Source organism: Pelobates fuscus, chromosome 3, assembly GCF_036172605.1.
Source record: "Pelobates fuscus isolate aPelFus1 chromosome 3, aPelFus1.pri, whole genome shotgun sequence".
Taxonomy (NCBI): Eukaryota; Metazoa; Chordata; class Amphibia; order Anura; family Pelobatidae; genus Pelobates; species Pelobates fuscus.
The window spans coordinates 378443304-378467446 of NC_086319.1; the positions used below are offsets into that span (position 1 = coordinate 378443304).

The following is a 24143-nucleotide window of genomic DNA, read 5'->3' on the forward strand; positions in this document are numbered from 1 at the left end:
AACCTTTAATTAAAGCAGTAGTGTGACCTTTTAGTTTTTTACTAAAAGATTTCATAAGACAAAGTAGAATTTACTTTGTTTTATGGACAAGGGGAGTTTTGAGAATGTAACAATGGGTGATCTTGCCACTTACCATCAGTCACTGCTCGTGACAGCTAATAAGAACATCTTCTCACACACTGACAAATAAAAACCTTTGGCAATGGCATGAGAGAGAGAGAGAGAGAGAGAGAGAGAGAGAGAGAGAGAGAGAGAGTGTGTCCATCTGTGAAAAATCTTGCAGGATCTTCCATAGATACGTTTGCGCATGCCAAAGAGTACTAAGATAGCACAGCCCCTGGCATGAGAAGCTGGATGTAGTTGAAAGATGCTGAACACTGTGATTGAGTCCTAATGGAATGAGAGACTGTGCGAACATGTCAACTTAAGGGGGTTTGACCAAAAATGTTCATAAGTTTCACATAATTTGTTAATTGTGGTTATGGTTGACACCCTTTAAATAGGGTACTGTTACACTGAGGTGATAGCTTGATAAAGGCCTCTGTGTAGGCCGAAATGTTACACTTTTTGTTCCAATAAACCTGCCTTCCTGCAGAAATCCTGAGTGCCTCGACCTAATTTATTTTATCTACTAAACTGGGTTTTACCGACCCTGACCCTGATAAGCACCTGGATTTCTACGTTTTACAGTTGGCACACCTGCCTCTCACCAGAAAAGAGCTCTGTCAGTCATCAGCCTCTCATTCTAGTTCTTAGTTCTAAGTAGTTACAATGCAAACTGTGCTGGAGACATGGACCAAATACTGTCTGCCCATAGCTTACTACAATGATGCAAAGTTGTTTTGATGGACAGAGTGACTCTTTAAAGAGAGGTTGTTAGCTAAAAAAAAAAAAAAGAGCCAGGGTAGTCAACCTTTTAATACCTACAACCTACTTTTGTATCTTTGTTGATGGTAACATTTCCATATATATATATATATATATATATATATATATATATATATATATATATATATATATATAATAATAATCCAAATTCTCCCCTTTGTGTCCCTAATATTAAGTACAGATATTTATACTCTAGATTTTTAATTAGGCCACGTTTGGAAAACAGAAAAAAAAAAAAACAACTAATCTACCTTAACTTGGCTAAGAGACGAGGCCATGACGATTAAATGACATTGCTCATTTTACCTGGAAACATCTTAATCAGTCTATTGTCACGGCCTAGACATCCTAACCTTTGTTTGGACCAAAACTTGTGTCTGAGCATGACGTATACAAGGAGCCGACTTGGTGTCACATTGACCTGGGACAAAATGGCGTCTTAAAGTCTAAACATCTTATCCATGTATCTGGGTAAGAATAACAATTTACGAAAGAGAATCAATATGTTCCAATATGTTCCATTCAAACAACGTGACACCTTACAAAATCCCTTCAAGAAAAAAAAAGCACACAGTTTAAGAAACACCACTTTTCATTCTAAAAACATGCACTATTTGAAAATGTCCATAACAAGGCAATCTATGGTCTTCATATCTACTTTGCTTTTGTTTTTGTTTTCCTGCTATATGAATTCTTGGTTTTAGTTTGTGAACGCTACTGTTTGTTTGTTTGTTTGTTTGTTTGTGTGTGTTGTTTGTTTGTTTTCTTTAGTTTTCGGTATATGGCATTCACACTCTCATTTCAAATCTCATAGAGGTTTGCAAAATAATTAGCCAATCTTACATAATACAGAGAGCAAAATGCAATATTATATCACGCATCACAAGGGAAATGGTGACAGAACGACAGCTGTCTGTCAGCAGTGATGCTGTACGTTACATTGTGTTCATTTTATTGTCGCGGTTGTGAAATTAAATGCTTGTGACACTGACTTTGTTTTAGAGATATTTCTTGCGGTTTCCTGAGAAGGGTGAGCCCTCTTGTTCCTTTTCCTAGACATTCAGTACACAGAGAGAGACCAGCATGGAGCTATCACAGCTTCTTCTGTTATTGGGTAAGTGGCTTCGTATTTTATAAGTTCTTTATTTTAGGTGCAATATCAGTGGTACGGGCTCGGTTGGATTTGCCACAACAGCATTTGCATGAGACATAACAATGAACCTGTCAATATAGAGACTTGGCTAAAACAAGCATTGAGTGGCTTCATATTTAGCTTTAAGTCTCACAATTGCCAGAATATTGCACAAGATTAAAAAAAAAAGTGTTTCTGGCCCAAAGATTTCCAAAATCTTTGTCCTGTATTTGCTACACTGTATACACTGATAGCTGGCCATTTATGGGTCTTAGTGTAAAATGTTGCCAGACTCTAAGTTCCCATCAACCCTTTTACCTACCACTCTACACATACCTCCCAAGTGTCCTTATTTATGAGAGACAGTCCCTATTTTGGCCCAAATTCCTCTGTCCCTCTTTGCTACGCTAATGTCTTTCTTTTGAAGGAATTGAATAATATTGGTGTGTGTGAGTGTATATTAAATCTCCACAGCAATAAAACTCCAAGTTATTGGTATTAAAATAAAGTAAATGTGTTTTAAAACAATCTGTAGAAATATGATATAATGTTCGTGTTCTAAATTACATTATAGATACACAAATGATTAGTTAATAATTGTTATTAGTAACTTAGTCAAACTTCCCACAGGGCTACACCCCCCTTCGCACTCCTAAAATGAAATTCTCGCTCTTTGTTCATTTGAATTCATGGGAGGTATGGTATACGTGTGCCCATGGTGAGTTAAAAAACTTTGACGGTGACATTAGAGGTTCCAGGCTGTTTATATCTTTACATGAAGCTAATTGTCCTTGCAATTCCATTCATAAGTATTGTCAAACCTGTATGTGAGACAGTATGGAGAACAGCTGTGTTTTCTGTATAAAATCTCGGTGAGGATGCAGATCTGCTAATTTAAGCTGTTGGTTTTAACGTAACTTTAACTTTTTTAGCGTTGGTTTTTAACATAAGTGAAATTCTGAAGCAGTGTTGTGTCCAATGTTTAATGGAACGGACTGTGCATGATCTCATTTAGTGAAATGTGGAATTGATCACATGCATCCTGTGGCTTTTCCTAGAAAATACAGGGGGGTTTCTAAAAAATCTAAACAAAAAATAAAGGAAACGTTCTCATTTATGGCTCTATTTTATAAGGTAAATTTTATTTATATTGAGTCGAAGGTACATCTATCTGATCCCTTCTTGTGTTTATTTATCATGATTGAACAGGACAAACATGAATCTAATTTGCCATCAAACCTATGCATGAAAATATTTCTTTCCCCCCCATTGTCTACATTTATATCACTTATATTACCTGGTCCACCTGCTCACATGACCTTCCAGACCGTACGGGCTGTCTGTTGTCAAGTTAAATCCTTGAGAGAGTCTCAATTGAATTTTCGGATGGGGTTTTTTTTTTGTGAATAAATATAAATTACTCTTGCATTTTTACCCATGTGTTGTCAGAGCCAAGTGAACACATTCCTGGTTAAAGTCCAAAATTAGTTGTCCATTTTCAAAAATTATTGTCAAGGGCGGCTCTAGACTTTGCGAGGCCTCAGGCGAAACTCAAAAATGAGGCCCCCACTAACACCATTAGTGAAAAAAATAGGGGTTGAGTTGTGTGTGTATAAGGAGCTGTAGATATAATGAAGGGCAGCTTGCAGCGTTGGATACAGAGAGCTAGTCTCTGTATTCATCTTCAGTGGGGGTGACAGGGGGCTAAGTGAGGGGGTGACGAGGCAGAGTAAGGGAATGAGGGGGTAACAGGGGGAAGAGTGATGGGGTTTGCGACAGGATTAGAGGTGTTAATGAGGTGACAGGGGGCAGAGTAAGGGTTTGACAGGGGGCAGAGTGAGGGGGTGACAGGGGACCAAGTGAGGAGGTGACAGGAGGCAGAGTGAGGGAAGGAGGGGGTGACAGGGGGCTAAGTGAGGGAAGGAGGGGGTGACAAGAGGCAGAGTGAGGGGGTGACAGGGAACAGTGTGAGGGGGTGACAGGAGGCAGAGTGAGGGAAGGGTGGGGTGACAGGAGACAGAATAAGGGGGTGACAGGGAACAGTGTGAGGGGGTGACAGGAGGCAGAGTGAGGGAAGGATGGGGTGACAGGAGGCAGAATAAGGGGGTGACAGGGAACAGTGTGAGGGGGTGACAGGAGGCAGAGTGAGGGGGTGACAGGGGCAGAGTGAGGGGGGACAGGGGGTGCCTGAGGGGGTGACAGGGGGCAGAATGGGGGGGGTGATAGGGGCAGAATGAGGGGGTGACGGGGGAATCTGAGGGGGTGACAGGGGACAGAATGAGGGGGGAACAGGGGGCAGAATGAGGGGGTGACAGGGAGCAGAGTGAGGGCGTGACAGGGGCCTGACTGAGTGGGTGATAGGAGGCTGACTGAGGGGGTGACAGGGGGTAGAGTGAGGGCATGACAGGGGACTGAGTGAGAGAGGGGTTATTAGAATGTTAGAAATACCTTTTTTTCCCTGGTGGTCCAGTGTCCTGGCTCCCTGGTGGTCCGGTGGGCTTCCTATCCGGTCTGCAGCTCCGCTGGGTGTGAGCTGCAGACCATGTGGTAGGAGTCTCGCAATCTCCAGAAGTCAGAGCGTTGCCGTGGTAACCCGCCCACGGCAACGCTCCGATTGGCAGAGATCGACAGACACTTCACAGTCCCAAGCACGTTCTAAAAGGGGAAACGGGAGCCAAACATCACTTCTGCCTCCCATTGGTTCACGTCATCCCGACGCCCCCATTCATGAACATTTTTGGATCGCAGGCATGACGTGGACCAATCAAATTTAACATAATGGTATTTAAACTTCCCTGGCCCTATCTGCAGTCCCCTATTGTGATTTCTGTTCCCAGTACCCTTTAGTGTGTTTCTTAATTCTTTGAGTATTTTCTGGTATTGACCTTGGCTTGTTACTGAGCCTGCGTTTATCTTTAACCCTTTCCTGTGTTATTTGCTTGTTTGATTGATTACCATGTACCTGACTCTGGCAAGTTATCATTTTTGCTGTCTCTCTGTTACCCTGACCTCAGCTTGTACCTTGACTACGCTTTCTCTATGACTAATGTTAAGTCCGGCCATCCTAAGGCCCGGTACTACGTTTATTTCCTTTATTTCGCTCTTCGCTATCCTAAACTCTGCATGTTGCGGTTCTACCTCGTAAAAAGTGCTTCGTGTGCCATTATAGAGAGACCCTAACCCATTTACACATCAGACTGATCCCATCCCATCCTGAACAAATGCAAAACACAGGCCGGCTCTTTCTGTACGAGAGATACAGCAATCCTAAATTGTTTTAGCCTTGTTAGGTTTCCTCAGTGATATATAGACAATACCACGCTAGGTACAATGAGCAAGGTGTCCACGTCTGGATTACACTTTTGCCTTAAGGAGAGTGAAAAGTTGCGGCCTACATTTTGGATCTGAACCTCTGTTTCAGGTGTGATCAGTCTGCTATGCAAATGGTTTAGGTTCTCTCTGTAATAGCGCCCAATGAAGGGCACGTTTTTTTAAACTGCTGCCCATCCTCAGTATTCTCTTGTACTCTAATTTTTACTCTTCGTAAGTACTTAAGGTTTTATTACTGATATAGCTTTTTTATAATTTCTCAGGTGTGATTGCAATGAAAATTGCCAGAACTAAACAAGGTCAGTAAATGTTACAAATCTTTATATTGGTAGTCATCGAACAAAAGAAAGTTATTAACATTAAATTAACAACCCAACTACAAAATATTATCCTGCTCATCTTATAGTCCTCTATTCTGTTTGTAATCTCCTCCCTCTTAGAAATACTGTATGTGTGTTTCTATGTTTCTGTTCGTGTCCAGTATGCATATTGTTTACTATTCATATCTAACTAGATGTAGTATGTGTGAAATGTGACCATTGCGCATGCACAATGTATTTGTGTGAGCATAACCCATTTCTATGAATGGATAATTCTTGTGAGAGAGACCTCTGGTTAATTAGTACTAATGCAAAGTTTGCCAATGAATGGCGTAGAACACTAGAAGGTGGTCTGGGCCTTGTTTGTAGTGTTAAGAGTGAGTTGTGCAAATTGTTCTGTTCTGTAAAGACAGGAAATAAAGTTGTACCACATTGTAATGGTGCCTGCAGGTGCCAAACTTCATTTAAATTAGTTTCTCGTCATTTTAAATTCTCAACAATTCACGCTATAGCGATTAGCCTGTCGTGAATTGTAGCCATTAGTAATTATTGTAATTATTGCACGATTACGGCTAAAATAGCCAAGCTGAGGCTATACCTAAGTTTAATCCCTGCAAATAAAACGTTAGCCTGAATTTTGGAATTGAGTTTTCAATACGCTATATCTCAAAGTTTAGGAAATAGCTAAAGCAATGTATTTTTTTTTTGTGTGTGTATGTGTGGATATTTGTGGGGGTTTTATTTTATTTTTTATTCCAGCGCACATACATACACTCATTTACTGTTAATTATATGTGTATTTCCACATTTAAAAAAAAAAAAAAAAAAAAAAAAAAGCAATTTGTGTTCATCGTGTTAATAACACAATAGTTTTATTTATTAAACAAGGAACGGTGGTGAATTCAGCTATTTTAGCCTAGATTTTACGATTCACTTTTCCGTCCAATATGTGGGGCAGTGCGGAACCCATGGGGACTGAGCTCCCTTAAAATATTTGCAGAAGGAGTTCCCACAATTCTTACGGTCGAGGGAGGAGCACTGTTTACAATACAGTCACACACAGCAGTGCAATTTCAAGTTGCAGAGAAGCAAATGAGGAACTTCTGTACCAATTTTTCCTATGCAGGATATGAATCACACATGTTCTGTTTATAAACCTGTGCCTACAAGCCAGAAATAGGTTTGACAGAATAACTCTCTTAGTTGGATCAGGGGGGTGGGGGGGACTCGCAGGCAGATCCTCCTGCCTCCAATGAGGAGTGATTTAAAATATCATTGCATATGATATATCATTGTGTACCTCTGCTAGTTCCCTCCTTCTAGCTGTAGAGCACTACAGTGTGAATATAGCCCTTATCCCCATATACTAGCCAAAACATACTGAGGGTAAAACAAGCACACTTTATTGGAACAGCTTGCACATATATATATATATATATATATACAACCGAATGTGTATTGCAACAGCAGGGGTGACCCATAGAACAATGACAGTTCCCTCCCTGGCGCTACCAAGTCATGGCTTATAATCAGTAATTAGTTTAGCTCAGGCTAATGATATTATCCACTAGCTGTCCTCCCCAGACAGGGCACCAAGGACTCCAAACCCCCTGAATTAAACTAAACATCATGTAACTCCTAAACATCAGACATCCCCAAATAGCTGTAACCTGAACCATGTACAGTCCAAAATTTGCTCGGATCAGAAGCACCCAGCCTGAGCCATAACACTTTAAAGTTTGACCATGATGTCACGGCCGTCCTCCGAACCGGCTTGGAGTTCCACACATGCGGCTGATTAGTCCCAGTCTTGAAAGAGGGGTTCCGGAAACTCTGGGTAGAGGAGTGCCCTAAAATCCTGGACATCCTCAGATGTCTCCTGACCTTACAAAACCCCTAAAGGGTAGACCATCTAGTGTCCATTCGCCACCCAGTTCAGGTTTAAGCTGGCTGCTGCTAACTACCGATCTGCTGAACAGTTCCAGGTAGCCAGCGTCAATTCTCGGTTCCTAGTCGGAGGCCGAACCAGGGATGTGATGATGCCGGTTGGCGGTCATTGAGGGTGCTTGGCATGGTCGTGTCTGCTAGTAAAAATATTAACTTTTTGCATAATATTTCTATATCTGCAGCTCAGCACAAATTTCAATATACAAAAAAAGCCTATTTGAAGTAAAAATACTATATTCAAATTTTCCATTATCCATACCATACTTACAGGAAGGGAATGGAAAATCCCTTCTGGTACACGGCTATACTTTTGTTTGATCCATATTGTTGGCATTGCAGACAGGAGCCAGACGCATATCTCAATATCTGGTGGAACAGCCCCAGGATCCTTACCTTCTAGTCTTCTATTCATGAGATTGTAACAGAGGTCCATGGTGAAGATTTAGTATTCCAGGCAAATCCTTTTTTTTTCCTTGTTGATGCACCTACCTCCATGGTAGGATTCAAATGTTTAATGTGCTGTTGAAAGGGGGTTGGGTGCAGGGTCTTTCCCCCGAGGAGTGGAGGGATAGGGTGGAGGGGGTGTGGAGACTGGAAGTAACCATAGCCTCCTCGAAGGGTCAGATGGATCACTAAATAGGAACTTGAATGCAACAGATACTGTATATGGCCTCGGATGATTTCCTTTCTGAATTTTCTCAAGACAATTTTTGACCTTTCATCTTTGATACTCTCCTTCTCTACTCCACTACTTTTAGGGGAACCTAGTTCCCATTTTTTTTTCACCCTGATTCTTTTCTTGGTAGCCTTACATATACATTGTATAAATTTACTATGCCTTTTAACTTCTGAATTAAAAAAATTAAATGAAGTGAATAGAACGCTTGGTAATTTTAGCTAGGGGACAATTATTGAAGTAAAAAATCTGCTGGAATATACAAAGAAAAAAGTTGATACTTTTCAGACAACTTTCAAAACACTTTAATAAACTGATTTTAGAACGACTCAAACAGAACCCTTTCTGAATCTATTTCTCCTTGTCTCTCTATGCTGACTGCCATACGCAAAGGACAGGCATTGATTGGCAGGGAGCTAAGATAGAGACAGACAGTTCGAAGATAGAGAGGAGTTTTTTTTACATTTAATATTTCTCAGATCTCACAAATGCATATTTGTTAAATACAATGGATTTCAGTATAATAAAAGTTCTGTGAAGAGACAGTTTCCCTTTAAACGAACTGTAATCTTGGTGCATATAGGCAGGGCCGGCCTTAGGCATTTAGACGCCCTGTGCGAAAAATCTTCACAGCGCCCCCTCCCCCCCCCCCGTCATCCATGTATGCTGTAATGTTTGTGTTGTCTGTTTATGTGATAGTAGGTGTGATGACTGTGTGTGATATGTATGCTATGTGTGATATTTGTAATGGGTGTATTAACAGTGTGTGATATGCGTGTATTGGTTGTATGTGACACACACAGAGTCAGACGGCCATACACACACAGGCAGACAGTCATACACACACACACACACAGACACACAAAGGCAGACAGTCTCACACACACACACACAGGCAGACAGTCAGTCATACACACAGACACAGACAGTAATACACACAGACACACACAGAGGCAGTCAGTCATACAGACAGTAATACACACAGACACACACAGAGGCAGACAGTAATACACACAGAAACACACAGTCATACACACAGACACACACAGAGGCAGACAGTCATACACACACGCAGACAGTCATACACACAGACACACACAGGCAGACATAGGCGTGCGCAGCCTATTGCATTAGGGTGTGCACCCTAAAGCACAAACACACGCCGCGTGTATATGTATGTGTGTATATATATATATATATATATATATATATATATATATATATATATTTATTTATACACACACACACACTGCTGTGTGTGTGTGTGTGTGTGTGTGTGTGTGTGTGTGCGTGCGTGTAAGGGCGCTATGTGTGTGGGTGCTGTATGTGGGTGTGGGTGCTGTGTGTGTGCTGTATGTGTGCTGTGTGTGTGGGGGAGCTATATGTGTGTGTAGGTGCTGTGTGTGTGTGTGCTGTATGTGTGTAGGTGCTGTATGTGTGTGTGTGCGCTGTATGTGTGTAGGTGCTGTGTGTGTGGGTGCTGTATGTGTGTGTTTGCGCTGTGTGAGGGTGCTGTATGTGTGTAGGTCCTGTGTGTGTGTGTGAGCTGTGTATGTGTGTGCTGTATGTGTGAAGGTGCTGTATGTATGTGTGAAGGTGCTGTATGTGTGTGTGTGCTGTGTGAGGGTGCTGTATGTGTGTAGGTGCTGTGTGTGTGTGCTGTATGTGTGTGGGTGATTGTGGGGGGTGGAGGTGGGGGTACATGACTCAATATCCCCCCTCCCTTCTTACCTTATGTAGGGAGGGGGGATTCTTGTTCCTGCTGCCTTCCCTGGTGGTCCAGTGGAGGTGAGGTGAGGTGCCGTTTAGTTAATATCCCCCCTCCCTTGTTACCTTATGTAGGGAGGGGGGACCATGCTACCGCCATCCCTGGTGGTCCAGTGGAGAGTGAACTCTACCCTGCGGGGCTAGAGTTCACTCTCGCGAGATTTGAGCGTTGCTGAGGCAATGCTCAAATCTCGCGAGAGGAACCCGGCGGAGCTGCTGGCAAGAGCTCCGCCGGTCCTCTCCTGCCTCCCTCCCTGCCTGTGGGTCGGTGGGGAGGAAGGCTGAGAGCAGAGCCGGCGCTCGGATAGCGCCGGCTCTGCATGAGCCGACAGCGGAGATCCTGAGATCTCCCCTGCCGGTCTCAATACATAGGCGTGCTGCGTACCCCGTGCGCACGCCTATGCAGGCAGACAGTCATACACACAGACACACACAGGCAGACAGTCATACACAGACACACAGAGGCAGACAGTCATACACACACACACACAGAGGCAGACAGTCATACACACACACACACAGACAGTAATACACACACAGAGGCAGACAGTCATACACACACACACACACACACAGACAGTAATACACACAGGCAGAGAGTCACACTCACCTGACAATCACAGTTACCTGTGGAGGCAGTGCAGCTCCTGGTGACTGTTTGGTGGGGAAGCAGGGACTCCTTCCTGCTTCCCCTGCAGCAGTTTTCCGGCGCTTTTAGCTCCGCCCCCGCCGCACGGTAAGCTCCGCCCCCGCTGCAAATTTAAAAAAAAAAAAATAATTTTTTTTTTTTTTTTTTTAAACCCGGCCGGCTGTGCGGCCGCACGGCGCCCCCTGCTCCATGGCGCCCTGTGCGGCCGCACAGCTCGCACACCCCTAAGGCCGGCCCTGCATATAGGTCTGTACGAAGACAGACACCATAGTTTAAAGTCCTGTCGGGAATACTGTGATCTCTGTACAAACTACAAATAATGTTTATAGAATATGTATGTAGCAGCAGATTAACACTGAAAGCTGGTCTGACAGTTCAAGGATACCTTACAACAGTTCATTCTAAACCTGATAACTTGAAGGTCCAAATGTACAACACACTTTTTTTTTAAATAAAGTTTTATTGAAGGATATAGGAGATACAATTTATCTAGTTTATTAAGCAAAACACACATTCTTAAAGGGAATCTATAGTGTTAGAAGTGCAAATATGTATTCCTAACACTATAGCGCTTTCTGGTCCTTACCCCCACCCCCCCCTTACTCCCCCCCCTCACTTGCCTACCCCCCAGCATTTGAAGGGTTAAATTACCCTTTAGTCGCATACCGATTCCAGTGCATATGTCTCTCAATGCTGAGTTGGCACTCCGCCTCCTCCAATGGCATCTGACAGTGAGATCTAACGCACATGCGTGGTGAGCGCATTAGGCCCTCCACATAGGAAAGCTTAGCCTCAATGCTTTCTTATGGGGATTTTATTGACGCTGGGTGTCCAGCGTCATTTAGGAGTCCTAGATTCTGGTAAACTCCCAGAAGCGCCTCTAGTGGCTGTTTTAGCATTGCCTTGGTAACATTGCAGTTTCTCAAAAACTGCAATGATTCACATTGCAGGACTAAATGGGACAGGGACATTACACCCAGACAACTTTAATGAGCATAAGTGGTGTGGGTGCCTATAGTGTCCATTTTATAATATTTCCATCAATATATAATTCCTATTGATGTATCACTAAAACTATATTAAATATTATCCACATGTTTTCATAGATAGTAAGCCTGTTAGAGTAGGGCCTTCTTCACCTCTTGTATTTGTTCATTTTTGTATTCCAATTACTTTTACAATTCTATAATTGTCAAATTTTACAATTCTATAATTGTACAGCTCTGCGGAACATATAATTTTAGGAAGTATTACTTTACTGAGAGGGTAGTGGATGCATGGAATAGCCTTCCAGCTGAAGTGGTAGAGGTTAACACAGTGAAGGATGGAGACACCCTGCTCTCATATCCCTACGTCTCCACCTACCTACATTATATACAGAGTAATTATATCGCACTATGGTTTGTCTCTAGGCAATCTTATTTTCTGTTGATATTTGATAGGAGCAGTCACACAGCTCTTTTACCTTTGGGTGATAACTGTGTTTGTCCTCTGATTGTATTTACACTATGATCACTGCGATGACCCTTTCTATTCAAATCCTCATACTGCCATCTAGTGGCTGCTTTCTGTACTGCTCATGTTTCTTCTATACTTTATTACGCCTATGTTTGATGCTGTCACAAATCTGCTGCATCATATTGACTGTATACCCTGAGTATAATCCTAAAACTGGTGGCATTTTACCCAGCAAATTACGGCCCTTGTCATTTCCGTACATCCAAATCTGTATTCCTAACGCCATAGTGTCCCTACTGTTATTCAGCTCCCTCCCCCTCCCCCCCCCCCCGGTACATTAAAATGTTTTTAAAATACATTGTGCTAACCTTTTTTCAGCAGCAATGCTCCCTCGGCACTGCTTAACTGTTTGCCTCCCGGGACATCATGGAGGAGGTATGGTCCAATCCAATGCTCGTCACAGGGAACCATTAGGCATCCTCTCGCTCACGCATTTAAACTTCCCCTATGGGTCTTCTGCATCATGTGACCGCGTTATACTCAGTCAGTGCTGTGGTAACGGTGGACTTGTAAACGTTGTAGTTCCTAAAAAATGTTTTACATTGTAGGGTTACAACAACGGGAACACTGCACCCAAACCACTGAATTGAGGTGAAAAAATATGGGAGTCTTGTTTTTCTTCTCTGGGAGTGGCTTAGCATACCCCTTTGGCTTACTTGGCCTTTTTACATTTATTTTTATATGGGGACTTTGACTGTGATTGATTTGGTTAGCCCTCACTTCTCCCTGTTTATGTTTTTTTTTTTGGGGGGGGGGGAGGTTTTGGGGGGGGGGGTAGGGAACGTAAAAACATAGAAACACAGAATGTGACGGCAGATAAGAACCATTCGGCCCATCTAGTCTGCCCAGTTTTCTAAATACTTTCATTAGTCCCTGGCCTTATCTTATAGTTAGGATAGCCTTATGCCTACCCCACGCATGCTTAAACTCCTTTACTGTGTTAACCTCTACCACTTCAGCTGGAAGGCTATTCCATGCATCCACTACCCTCTCAGTAAAGTAATACTTCCTGATATTATTTTTAAACCTTTGTCCCTCTAATTTAAGACTATGTCCTCCTGTTGTGGTAGTTTTTCTTCTTTTAAATATAGTCTCCTCCTTTACTGTGTTGATTCCCTTTATGTATTTAAATGTTTCTATCATATCCCCCCTGTCTCGTCTTTCCTCCAAGCTATACATGTTAAGATCCTTTAACCTTTCCTGGTAAGTTTTATCCTGCAATCCATGAACCAGTTTAGTAGCCCTTCTCTGAACTCTCTCTAAGGTATCAATATCCTTCTGAAGATATGGTCTCCACTACTGCGTACAGTACTCCAAGTGAGGTCTCACCAGTGTTCTGTACAATGGCATGAGCACTTCCCTCTTTCTACTGCTAATACCTCTCCCTATACAACCAAGCATTCTGCTAGCATTTCCTGCTGCTCTATTACATTGTCTGCCTACCTTTAAGTCATCAGAAATAATCACCCCTAAATCCCTTTCCTCAGATGTTGAGGTTAGGACTCTATCAAATATTCTGTACTCTGCCCTTGGGTTTTTACTTCCAAGATGCATTATCTTGCACTTATCCACATTAAATGTCAGTTGCCACAACTCTGACCATTTTTCTAGTTTACCTAAATCATTTGCCATTTGGCTTATCCCTCCTGGAACATCAACCCTGTTACATATCTTAGTATCATCCGCAAAAAGACACACCTTACCATCAAGACCTTCTGCAATATCACTAATAAAAATATTAAAGAGAATGGGTCCAAGTACAGATCCCTGAGGTACCCCACTGGTGACAAGCCCAAGCTTCGAATATACTCCATTGACTACAACCCTCTGTTGCCTGTCACTCAGCCACTGCCTTACCCATTCAACAATATTGGAATCTCCATTACACTTTTTGTATTTTTAACTTTGTATTTGAAATTTGCAACTTGTCTTTTATAGTACATACACTAACCTATTGTTCCTTTTGTAAGATTTGTCCCTTGCCAAAATAAAGAATTGGACAAGAGGAATAACCTATAACTTGTTTGAACCGTTTTTTGTTTTGGGGGGGGCGTTCTCATTATGTCCCATTTTATTTTAAAAGTCTTTATTTAAAGAAATCTCAGGGAACAAAAAGTGAAAGTAAAATAAAACAGAACGTTGAAATAGCATTCTGGTGAGATCCGTAAATTCATATAAGCAAATATTTCCTCTGCTTTTGATGACGTAATGTTAAATTGAATTATGTTTGAGAGGCAAGATTGGTAAAAGCTTGACCCAATCAGTTTGCGAGATGTGTTTGACTGGCCTGTGAGTAGAGGGCTGCATAGAAATGTGGGATACAAAGCCTGCATATATCGTGATTATATACTAAGGGGGTTTGTCAGCCTATTATAAACTGAGTAGTTTATAATGATTCCCTGGCTTGTGATAATAAGACACTATTTATATGGGGTATGGTAGGTCGGGTAAGGGGGGGGGATAGAGGAAGTGTTTGTATGCACAATTGTAGGTAAGTAGAGAATGTGGTAAAGCTCTGAGGTAAAGCGAAAGATAGAGAGAGCCTAGACGAGGAAAAGTTAAGAGTAGAGAGGATATCCTAAGCCCTGGTCCCCATGGGAGGAGGGGGGAGAAATGGACGAAATTAAGTAACTCCAAACAGATGTCTCAGAAGCCAGCAGTTAGTGTTTAATAAAAAAAGAATGGATTACTTGGTGTCTCTCCAAAAAGCGTTATATTCCATTTGAAAGCCAGCGATCCTAAATTTTGAGAAATTACTTAGGTGAATCATTTAATTGGGACTTCAGTCTGTCCATATGTAAGGATTCTCTGATTTTACAAACTGCTTTAGTAGAAGCTAGGATTCAGCTTTTTGCCAATAACGTGCCAATTGCTCTGAGTGCTGCTAATTTATTCTCGGCTAAAGGATCCTATGACATCACAGGTCACCAATTAACTCAAATGACATTATTTTAACATTAAATTTGAATTTTAAACCACCTATTTAAGAAGGCAACTTCCAGGAGTCCTCCATACACTTTGAAAAAGCCTTTTGAGAAGGTGAAAACGCGTTGTCTTTTATTGCATATTTTACTGTGTTATTATTTTGGTATTTTTTTTATTCTTTTTTTTATTTGTGCATGTTATTGGTTTTTTTTACACCAGTTTAAAAACAAAAGCTAAGTTTTTATCCTGTTCATGGATGCCCTCTCTACATTTACTACAACCTTGGTGAGGATACTAACCAATAAAGTATTAAGGATTGAGCAATACCAAAAATTGCTCAGACAAATGTTGTCTACAAAGAGCACTAGATTTTGTGGGGGGGGGGGGATATATTTACATATTTTGCAGATTAGACCTGGCTGAACGTTCCCATTACATGGCTTACTGAGGACTCATACCAAATATAAGAAGACATTTGTATATCCCAGGCGGGGATTGTTCTGCCCATGTGCTGTATCCTAGAGCTGGTTTGAAGCTCTATTGTATGTGAGTTCCTTTCCAATTTTATCCCAGTCCAGATAGTCAAATATACTCCACCATTATAATCCAGCTATTCTAAACAGTGACTTGAGACAAATCCTGACATTGCCCCAATCAAAAGAAACTACACATTTAAAGAGACATTAACACAAATAATCTAGCGCTTAAAACAACCATTTTAAAGAAGTCTGACTACAGACCCTGATGTTGTTGCCCAATGACCCTCCTAAAAGACTGGACAATGCACAGGAATATCTTGAAGGGCATACAGGATTCGAGGGACCAATGCCAAACTAATGGATGACATCAGAAATTCTGCTAGAGCAGACTAAGCATTGCGTAAGAAGTGTATGCCCAGAAAATGGGCACATTTTTCAAGATGTCCTAAATTTTGACATAATTAGTTGCTCGGCCTCTACAACCATCATGAAAGAGGGGAGAAGTGCACTCCAAAGCCAATGAAAATAAAACGTGTTTTTATCGATTACACAGTTATAATTAATCCTCCAATCATTTTTTTTAGCTTCTACTAATCTTTACTCAAAACCTCTTTGGATCATCTTCTTAGCTCAGCAATTGTGCAACTATCGCTAAAAGGAACACAAAATAAAAAAACTAATCAGTAACGTTTAAAATAAAGTTTTAATGTTAATGCCACAATTCAAAATGTAAATTTGTAAAAGCGAAATTGATGACCATGAACAAAACATGTGGCTGACATGCCAGTGATCATTAACTCTGCAGGCTGTGGAAATAGTTCCGGCAAAAAGCAAAAAAACAAAAAACAAAAAAAAAAAAACCAGCCTCATTTAATGCTCTTAAAGGTGAAGGAAAATACTTTTCATATCAGATTATGCACAGCATTGAAAAGACGGACGCTTTTACTAAACCCTAACTTTTCCCCAAGAATTCTATATCTGATTGTTTGTGATGCATCAATAAAACTCAGAATGTTATCAGTGTTAATTCATAAGCAAAGTTAAAATATCGGAAAGACTCCCATTATTTTCTTAAAATATTTATAATATTTAATTATAGATGGGAATATTTCTTTTTTACATTTTCATTATTGACCAAATGTTGACTTTCCCCTTGCCAGTGTACTAAGTATCCGGATAATTGTTACAGTTACATCAATGGAGTGAAGAAACTGGCCCTTTTGCCAAATTTGGGAAACTGATCGAAAGTTTGTCTTGTCACCGTGATGCAGGATAGAATCAGGTTATCCTTAATCCACGTCACATCAGAAATCCAGTGAATAAACTAAAGTCTGAGCAAACAGCCCAAAATACAAGGAGATTAGTGTGATCCTTGAAAAGCCGAGTCAGTATTCGTGGAAATAATTAGGAAGGTTAGGGAGGGGCCCTGAAGGAGTTAGAGGAATTCTCTTAGCCGGCAACTAAGTTTGAGAATCTGAAACACAGTTGAGTTAACCAGAGAGAGAACACAGTCACAGGAGTCTTACGCAAGACAATAAGAGCTCACTGGACCACTGGTAGCAGGGAATTCCATAACCTGGGAACATCAATGCTCTGATGTACTGTTAGACATTTCTAGTACGAGACACCCAACAACTTTTTGTCTATTCATTCATTTAGTTTTAGAGACTTCTGGGATTCATAAGAAGCCATTTAAATGTTAATGACTATATAGGGGTTTGGGTTAAATAACAGTTACTTTAAAAAAAAAAATACATATGGGGTAACGAATACTGTAAAGAAGCTGAATACTCCAGCTGAGTACCTCTGTTAGTAGTTCCCTCTAGTTGGAGAATATTGTAGCCCATGGACAGAGCCAGGAATAGGCGTTGACAGAGCCAGGAGGTAGGCATAGCAGCCACAGGAAGTTAACTTTAATAAGATTTGTTGGCAATGACCCCATTTGTTATTCCTTAATTATTTTATTAATAATTTTATAAAGCTGTGGACTAATTATTTCCAACAGTATAACCTGTGTCTGTGTTTTAATGGAGGTTTGGGTAAGGTTAGCTCATATGCCGGCAAATCCGACTGTGCGCCTGTCATGCACTATAGTGATTACAGCTCATCCACAAACACTATTCGACACATAGTACAAAAACAACTGTTTATTGCCACCAAACACACATATTTATAGGGACAAAAACAACAGGAGGTCATTAACTTGGACATTAGGTTACAGTCCCACCGCTGCTGTGTCTGAGAGATAATCCGATTATATACTGCTGATTTTATTAAATCCCCAGACATCAGGGCGCTGTACCCATGAAAAATCATACTTTTTCTTATACACAATTTAGGCATCCCCAGATGGTGCCTGCTCTCCCAAGCAATGTGTCCAAAAAGCGCCCTATAGATGTGTCCTATAGATATCTTATCATCCCTCTTACATAATTATAGTGATCTAAAAACATATACAAACTATTTCAGAACCATGTATTTGCCTTTTAATTCATTAATGTAGTGAATAAGCAAGATTAGAGTGACTGCTCTGGTAATTATGTAGCCAGAGCGGCTACTTAGTATTGATAACTTCACAGACGATTTTTAACATATCAGAATTATTAAATCCGTATATGTGTTTCCACCGTTCGGATAAAGAGGGAGTTCACCTATGAGAATGAATGCTGTCAATCATTTGACGTAATAGGTATGACACTCCACCCACAATAGCCCCACGTGGACGCAATGCGATGCGTCACTAATGACGAAACATGGTTCAGTTCCCTGGATTGGCTAACCTACATTTAAATACCGGGGGGGTGTTTGGGCGGCAATTTTCAGCCCCTGACGAAGGAGTTTCGTACTCCGAAACGCGCGTCAGGTTTTCTCTCGGATTTCCCTCCACTCACTTGAGCACTTCACTATGCACAAGGGAATCCTTTATTCACTTTTATTTTTATTGTTTTTTTCATTAGTTTAAATGTTATCTTTACTTGGAGTTTAATTAGTGTAGTGGCAATAGATAGAGGGACAGTGCCTGGATAGCTAGACTAAGTATAGAACACCCACGAAGGTGTTAATCTTCAACCTATTGTTCCTGTAAGTTTATTTGTAATTATCCTATTTATAGTTAAATCCCCTCTCATAATATTGTAAAGCGCTACAGAATCTGTTGGCGCTATATAAATGGCAATAATAATAATAATAATAATAATAGGAGATTGCAGGGGATTAGAATAGTGGCGATATCAAGAGTATTTTACTGCATTAAATTGCCCACTGATTGTATTCTATCACTCCTACTGCTCTCAATATATGATAGTAATTTATCAATAAGCTACCTCATAATAAACACTTCGATTATACTCTTTATATAACGTTTTGCTGTCTCCTCTATTGCTCTGCCTATTCGTCCTTCATAGGTTTAATGGTACTATATCATGTTAGTTTTCCTCTGTGGATCATCTTGATAAGGCTTCTATCTCATTGCTTAAGTATTTAGAACACCAAAATTGCAACTCAGGCATTGAGACAGGTTCCCAGAGGAATATAGGGTTAAAAGTACTTTGAGACACTGATACAATTGTATAAAGTTTCAGTGTATCACTGTTCTCACTGTTCAAGTTAGGATACATGTTCACACAGTGTCCAAAATATTAGTGTACTCTTTCCTGTAGTTTCTACCTTTTTTCTTTCTCTCTTTAATAAGCCCACAGGTATATTCTTGTGCAAATTAGCGTTTTCATTACATCATTACCAGATCTATTGGGAGCACCCCTTAAAGGGGAGCTATCCAATTATTGTTTCTTTGCTTTTTTACATTTAAATATTCAGGTTCAAGCCCATATTTCGGTGGAGCTGGTACCACCATCCTGACCTCTTTTCCCTAGCCTCTGATTCAACCGTTTGTTAATCAGAGACGAAGGGGAATTTATCATTATATTTTTCCATTAAAGGATGTTGGGGCTACCCTGGTTCCCCAGAGTAGTCCCAATTGGCTCCCATCACTGTAAGGACGAGGAGAGGAATGGGAGGGGGGCATGACTATCTATTTTGGAGATTGTATAATTTGGAGTCCTGCGCCAGTTAATACTATAGCCATGAATGCCACCCCAAGATAGTGGGAGACTGATTTCTGTGCTTAGAATGATTTTTAGTGTAGTTTTACTGTTCTTTCCGGGCTGTGTGGAACAGTAGCTATTTATGGGTCTGTATACATTATTATTCTCGTTAGAAAATAAACACAGGAAATGTATTCAGAAAACATAGTTAAAATTAGCTTAATGTATCCATAGACTTGTCACCTTATATGTTACAAAAACATGATGTTGCAATACCTACTAGTGCAGCATTCTATATGATACAGAGAGCAAAATAGAATGTAGGAGATCATTCCTTCTAGGCATTGTATTTTAACATATCTATATCTCTTCTTTACAGATAACCCTGTTCCGTCCAAGGCAACAGATTGTTCTGCGAATGATTCCATGGGTAATACTTGCCAGCATTTATATAGCGGAGATAGGAGGATGACAGATCAATGAGAGGGGGTGACAATGCTGCTATTTATGTCACTGGTGTCACACATGGCAGTAATGGGATTGTGTTATCTCAGGGCACCCGTGCCTCATTTTATTAGCTTGCTTGGCAAGGGAGACGGCCAAGGTTGCCCACACGTAGAGCTTCTGGGGCACTCCCATTTGGGCAGATATTTCTCAGACTTGCTGCACCCATCCTATACTTTATCATACCTCCCAAGTGTCCCTATTTAGGAAGGACAGTCCCTGTGTTGGTGCCTACACTAACACACACACTGTATTCATTACACTAACACACACACTGTATTCATTACACTAACACACACACTGCATTAATTACACTAACACACACACTGCATTAATTACACTAACACACACACTGCATTTATTACACAAACACACACACTGCATTAATTACACTAACACACACACTGTATTCATTACACTAACACACACACTTTATTCATTACACTAACACACACACTGCATTAATTACACTAACACACACACTGCATTAATTACACTAACACACACACTGCATTAATTACACTAACACACACACTGTATTCATTACACTAACACACACACTGTATTCATTACACTAACACACACACTGCATTAATTACACTAACACACACACTGCATTCATTACACTAACACACACACTGCATTCATTACACTAACACACACACTGCATTCATTACACTAACACACACACTGCATTAATTACACTAACACACACACTGCATTAATTACACTAACACACACACTGCATTCATTACACTAACACACACACTGCATTCATTACACTAACACACACACTGCATTCATTACACTAACACACACACTGCATTCATTACACTAACACACACACTGTATTCACTACACTAACACACACACTGTATTCATTACACTAACACACACACTGCATTCATTACACTAACACACACTGCATTTATTACACTAACACACACACTGCATTTATTACACTAACACACACTGCATTAATTACACTAACACACACACTGCATTAATTACACTAACACACACTGTATTCACAACACTAACACACACTCTGCATTCATTGCACTGACACACACACACTGCATTCACTACACTAACACACACTGCATTCACTACACTAACACACACTGCACTCACTACACTAACACACACACTGCATTCATTACACTAACACACACACTGCATTCATTACACTAACACACACTCTGCATCCACTACACTGACACACACTATGCATCCACTACACTAACACACACACTGCATTCATTACACTAACACACACACTGCATTCATTACACTAACACACACACTGCATTAATTACACTAACACACACACTGCATTAATTACACTAACACACACTGTATTCACAACACTAACAAACACTCTGCATTCATTGCACTGACACACACACACTGCATTCACTACACTAACACACACTGCATTCACTACACTAACACACACTGCATTCATTACACTAACACACACACTGCATTCATTACACTAACACACACTCTGCATCCACTACACTGACACACACTCTGCATCCACTACACTGACACACACTATGCATCCACTACACTAACACACACACTGTATTCACTACACTAACACACACACTGCATCCACTACATTAACACACACACTACATTCACTTCACTAACACACACGGCATCCACTACACTAACACACTGTATTCACTACACTCACACACACACTGCATCCACTACACTAACACACACACACTGCATTCACTTCACTAACACACACTCTGCATCCACTACACTAACACACACATACTGTATTCACTACACTGACACACTGCATTCACTACACTGACACACTCTGCATTCACTACACCGACACACACTCTGCATTCACTACACCGACACATACTCTGCATTCACTACACCGACACACACTCTGCATCCACTACACTAACACATACACACACTGCATCCACTACACTAACACACACACTCTGCATCCACTACACTAACACACACACTCTGCATCCACTACACTAACACACACACTCTGCATTCACTACACTGACACACACACTCTGCATTTATTACACTAACACACACTCTGCATTCACTACACTGAAAAACACTCTGCATTCACTACACTGACACACACTCTGCATTAACTATACACACAGCATCCACTACACAAACATCCTGTATTCACAGTACACACACTACATCCACCACACATTTAAACATTCTGCATTCACTATTCAGAGACACTGCGTCTAAAACACACACTACATCCACTAAACACATTGCATCTAGTACACACAAAAACTACATCCACTAGACAAACACACTACATCCACTACACACACTGCATCCGCTACACAAACACACACTCTGCATTCACTGCACAAACAGTATCTAATACACACAAACACTACATCCATTACACACATTCTAATTCCACTATACACACCACATTCAGTCCTGCATCATTGTCTGCGGACTAGGTAAGAGTCCTGTGGGCGGACTCGTGGGTGGGCCGGGGGGGGGGTGGGGCGGGCCGGGGGGATGGGGCGGGGGGCCCAGACCTTGTGCTTTCTCAGGGGCCCCAAAATTTCTGGTGGCGGCCCTGGCCTACATGCCTCTGTCCCTCTTTTCTATCCTAATTTCCCTCTTTTCTAGGAGCGCCATATTGTTGGGGTGTCTGGTATATAACAGCCCAGATTCCTATATTATGAGCATTCTCCTGTGTTGCAAAAGGCGTCCCTGCTATGACATCATGCTCGCCCTTTTCCAATATTGAGGCCAATATTGATTCGTTGGCTGTATCTAGCTGAAGAATCTCTGATGAAGTTCTGTAGGTTACTGCTAAAACCTATATTTTTTTACCTGTTAAAAATATTGGTGTCACTTTATAGAAAATCCATATAAATAGATGTATTATATGTGTTTGTGAATTTATAGGCTACATAAAAACCTAGATTATTTTATAATGCTACTTAAATAAGGAGAGAGCAGGGCTGGATAACTATAGGGTGTCCTTGAGCGCCGAATTTGGACCCTGAATTTGTTTGGACCCATTCACCATCCCTATGTGAAGAATGACAGTTGGCACCAAACTGATAACCTGCATAGGGCCCTGTGTATCTTAATTTTTCTTCAGCAGACAGTGATTCACTGAATTATGTATTTTACTGTCACTTTATATTGGTGATAAGGAAAGTTGGTAGGTGTTGGGATGTAGTAGTTGTTACCATTAATTAATTAATTGAGATCTAAAAGAATGATGATCATTATGTCAGAATGTAACCATTTTCATCTGATATAGAATGTTAGATACGAGTTTCCGAAGGTGTGAAATTCTAATGAATCAGAGTGGGGAGCTAATTTATTTTTATGGGGGGGTTGGCATTGATGGGACAGTGAGCAGGACTATGTGAGTTATGAAAGAGAGGTGCATGGGATGGCTTGACATTGGAAAAAAATAATTAGAAAATTCCTATAGACTGATTTCCAGTAGTGTAATGTGATAATGCGTCTAGTTTATTTTTGTATTTTTTTATAGGGCTTTTGCCAGCCCCAAACCTCACACTGCTCACGGAAGGTGCCATCTTCAAGGGACGGTCTGTCAGCCTGCAGTGCGCAGCGCCCAGTGACCGCCAGGGAAGTACTTTCCACCTGCAGATACGGGACGACGGAAAACTTGTTGAAACAAAAGAAGCTCCCCAGTCCATGCACAGTGTGACCTTCACCATTGCTGAGTTCACTGTCCCAGGAAACTACGTCTGCAGATATCAGCAATTGGTATCAACGACATGTGGGATTTCCAAGACTAGCAATATTCTCCACCTTACACTATCAGGTGACGTGTTTCTTCAAAGAGACATAAACGTGGAAACATCTTAGAGGGACCTTCCAAATCTAGCTCTAAAGGGGGACATGACCAGCCGTGTTTACATCCTATTGTTATTGCATTTTGCATGCTTTTA

General features: G+C 41.0%; 1 protein-coding gene across 2 annotated transcripts in view; it reads left to right on the forward strand.

Annotated features, from left to right (window-relative positions):
* The first annotated feature begins 1956 nt into the window (after positions 1-1956).
* The window catches only part of C3H19orf38 (chromosome 3 C19orf38 homolog), a 38955-nt gene continuing 16768 nt past the window's right edge, over positions 1957-24143 (forward strand). The window contains exons 1-4 of one of the 2 annotated variants that reach the window (XM_063445939.1): positions 1957-2002; positions 5614-5649; positions 20054-20104; positions 23720-24016. In XM_063445939.1, the coding sequence (XP_063302009.1) occupies positions 1972-2002; positions 5614-5649; positions 20054-20104; positions 23720-24016 (415 nt within the window). In that variant the 5' untranslated portion in view covers positions 1957-1971. The remainder of the gene's footprint in view (positions 2003-5613; positions 5650-20053; positions 20105-23719; positions 24017-24143) is intronic. The other variant, XM_063445940.1, reaches the window with a different exon arrangement.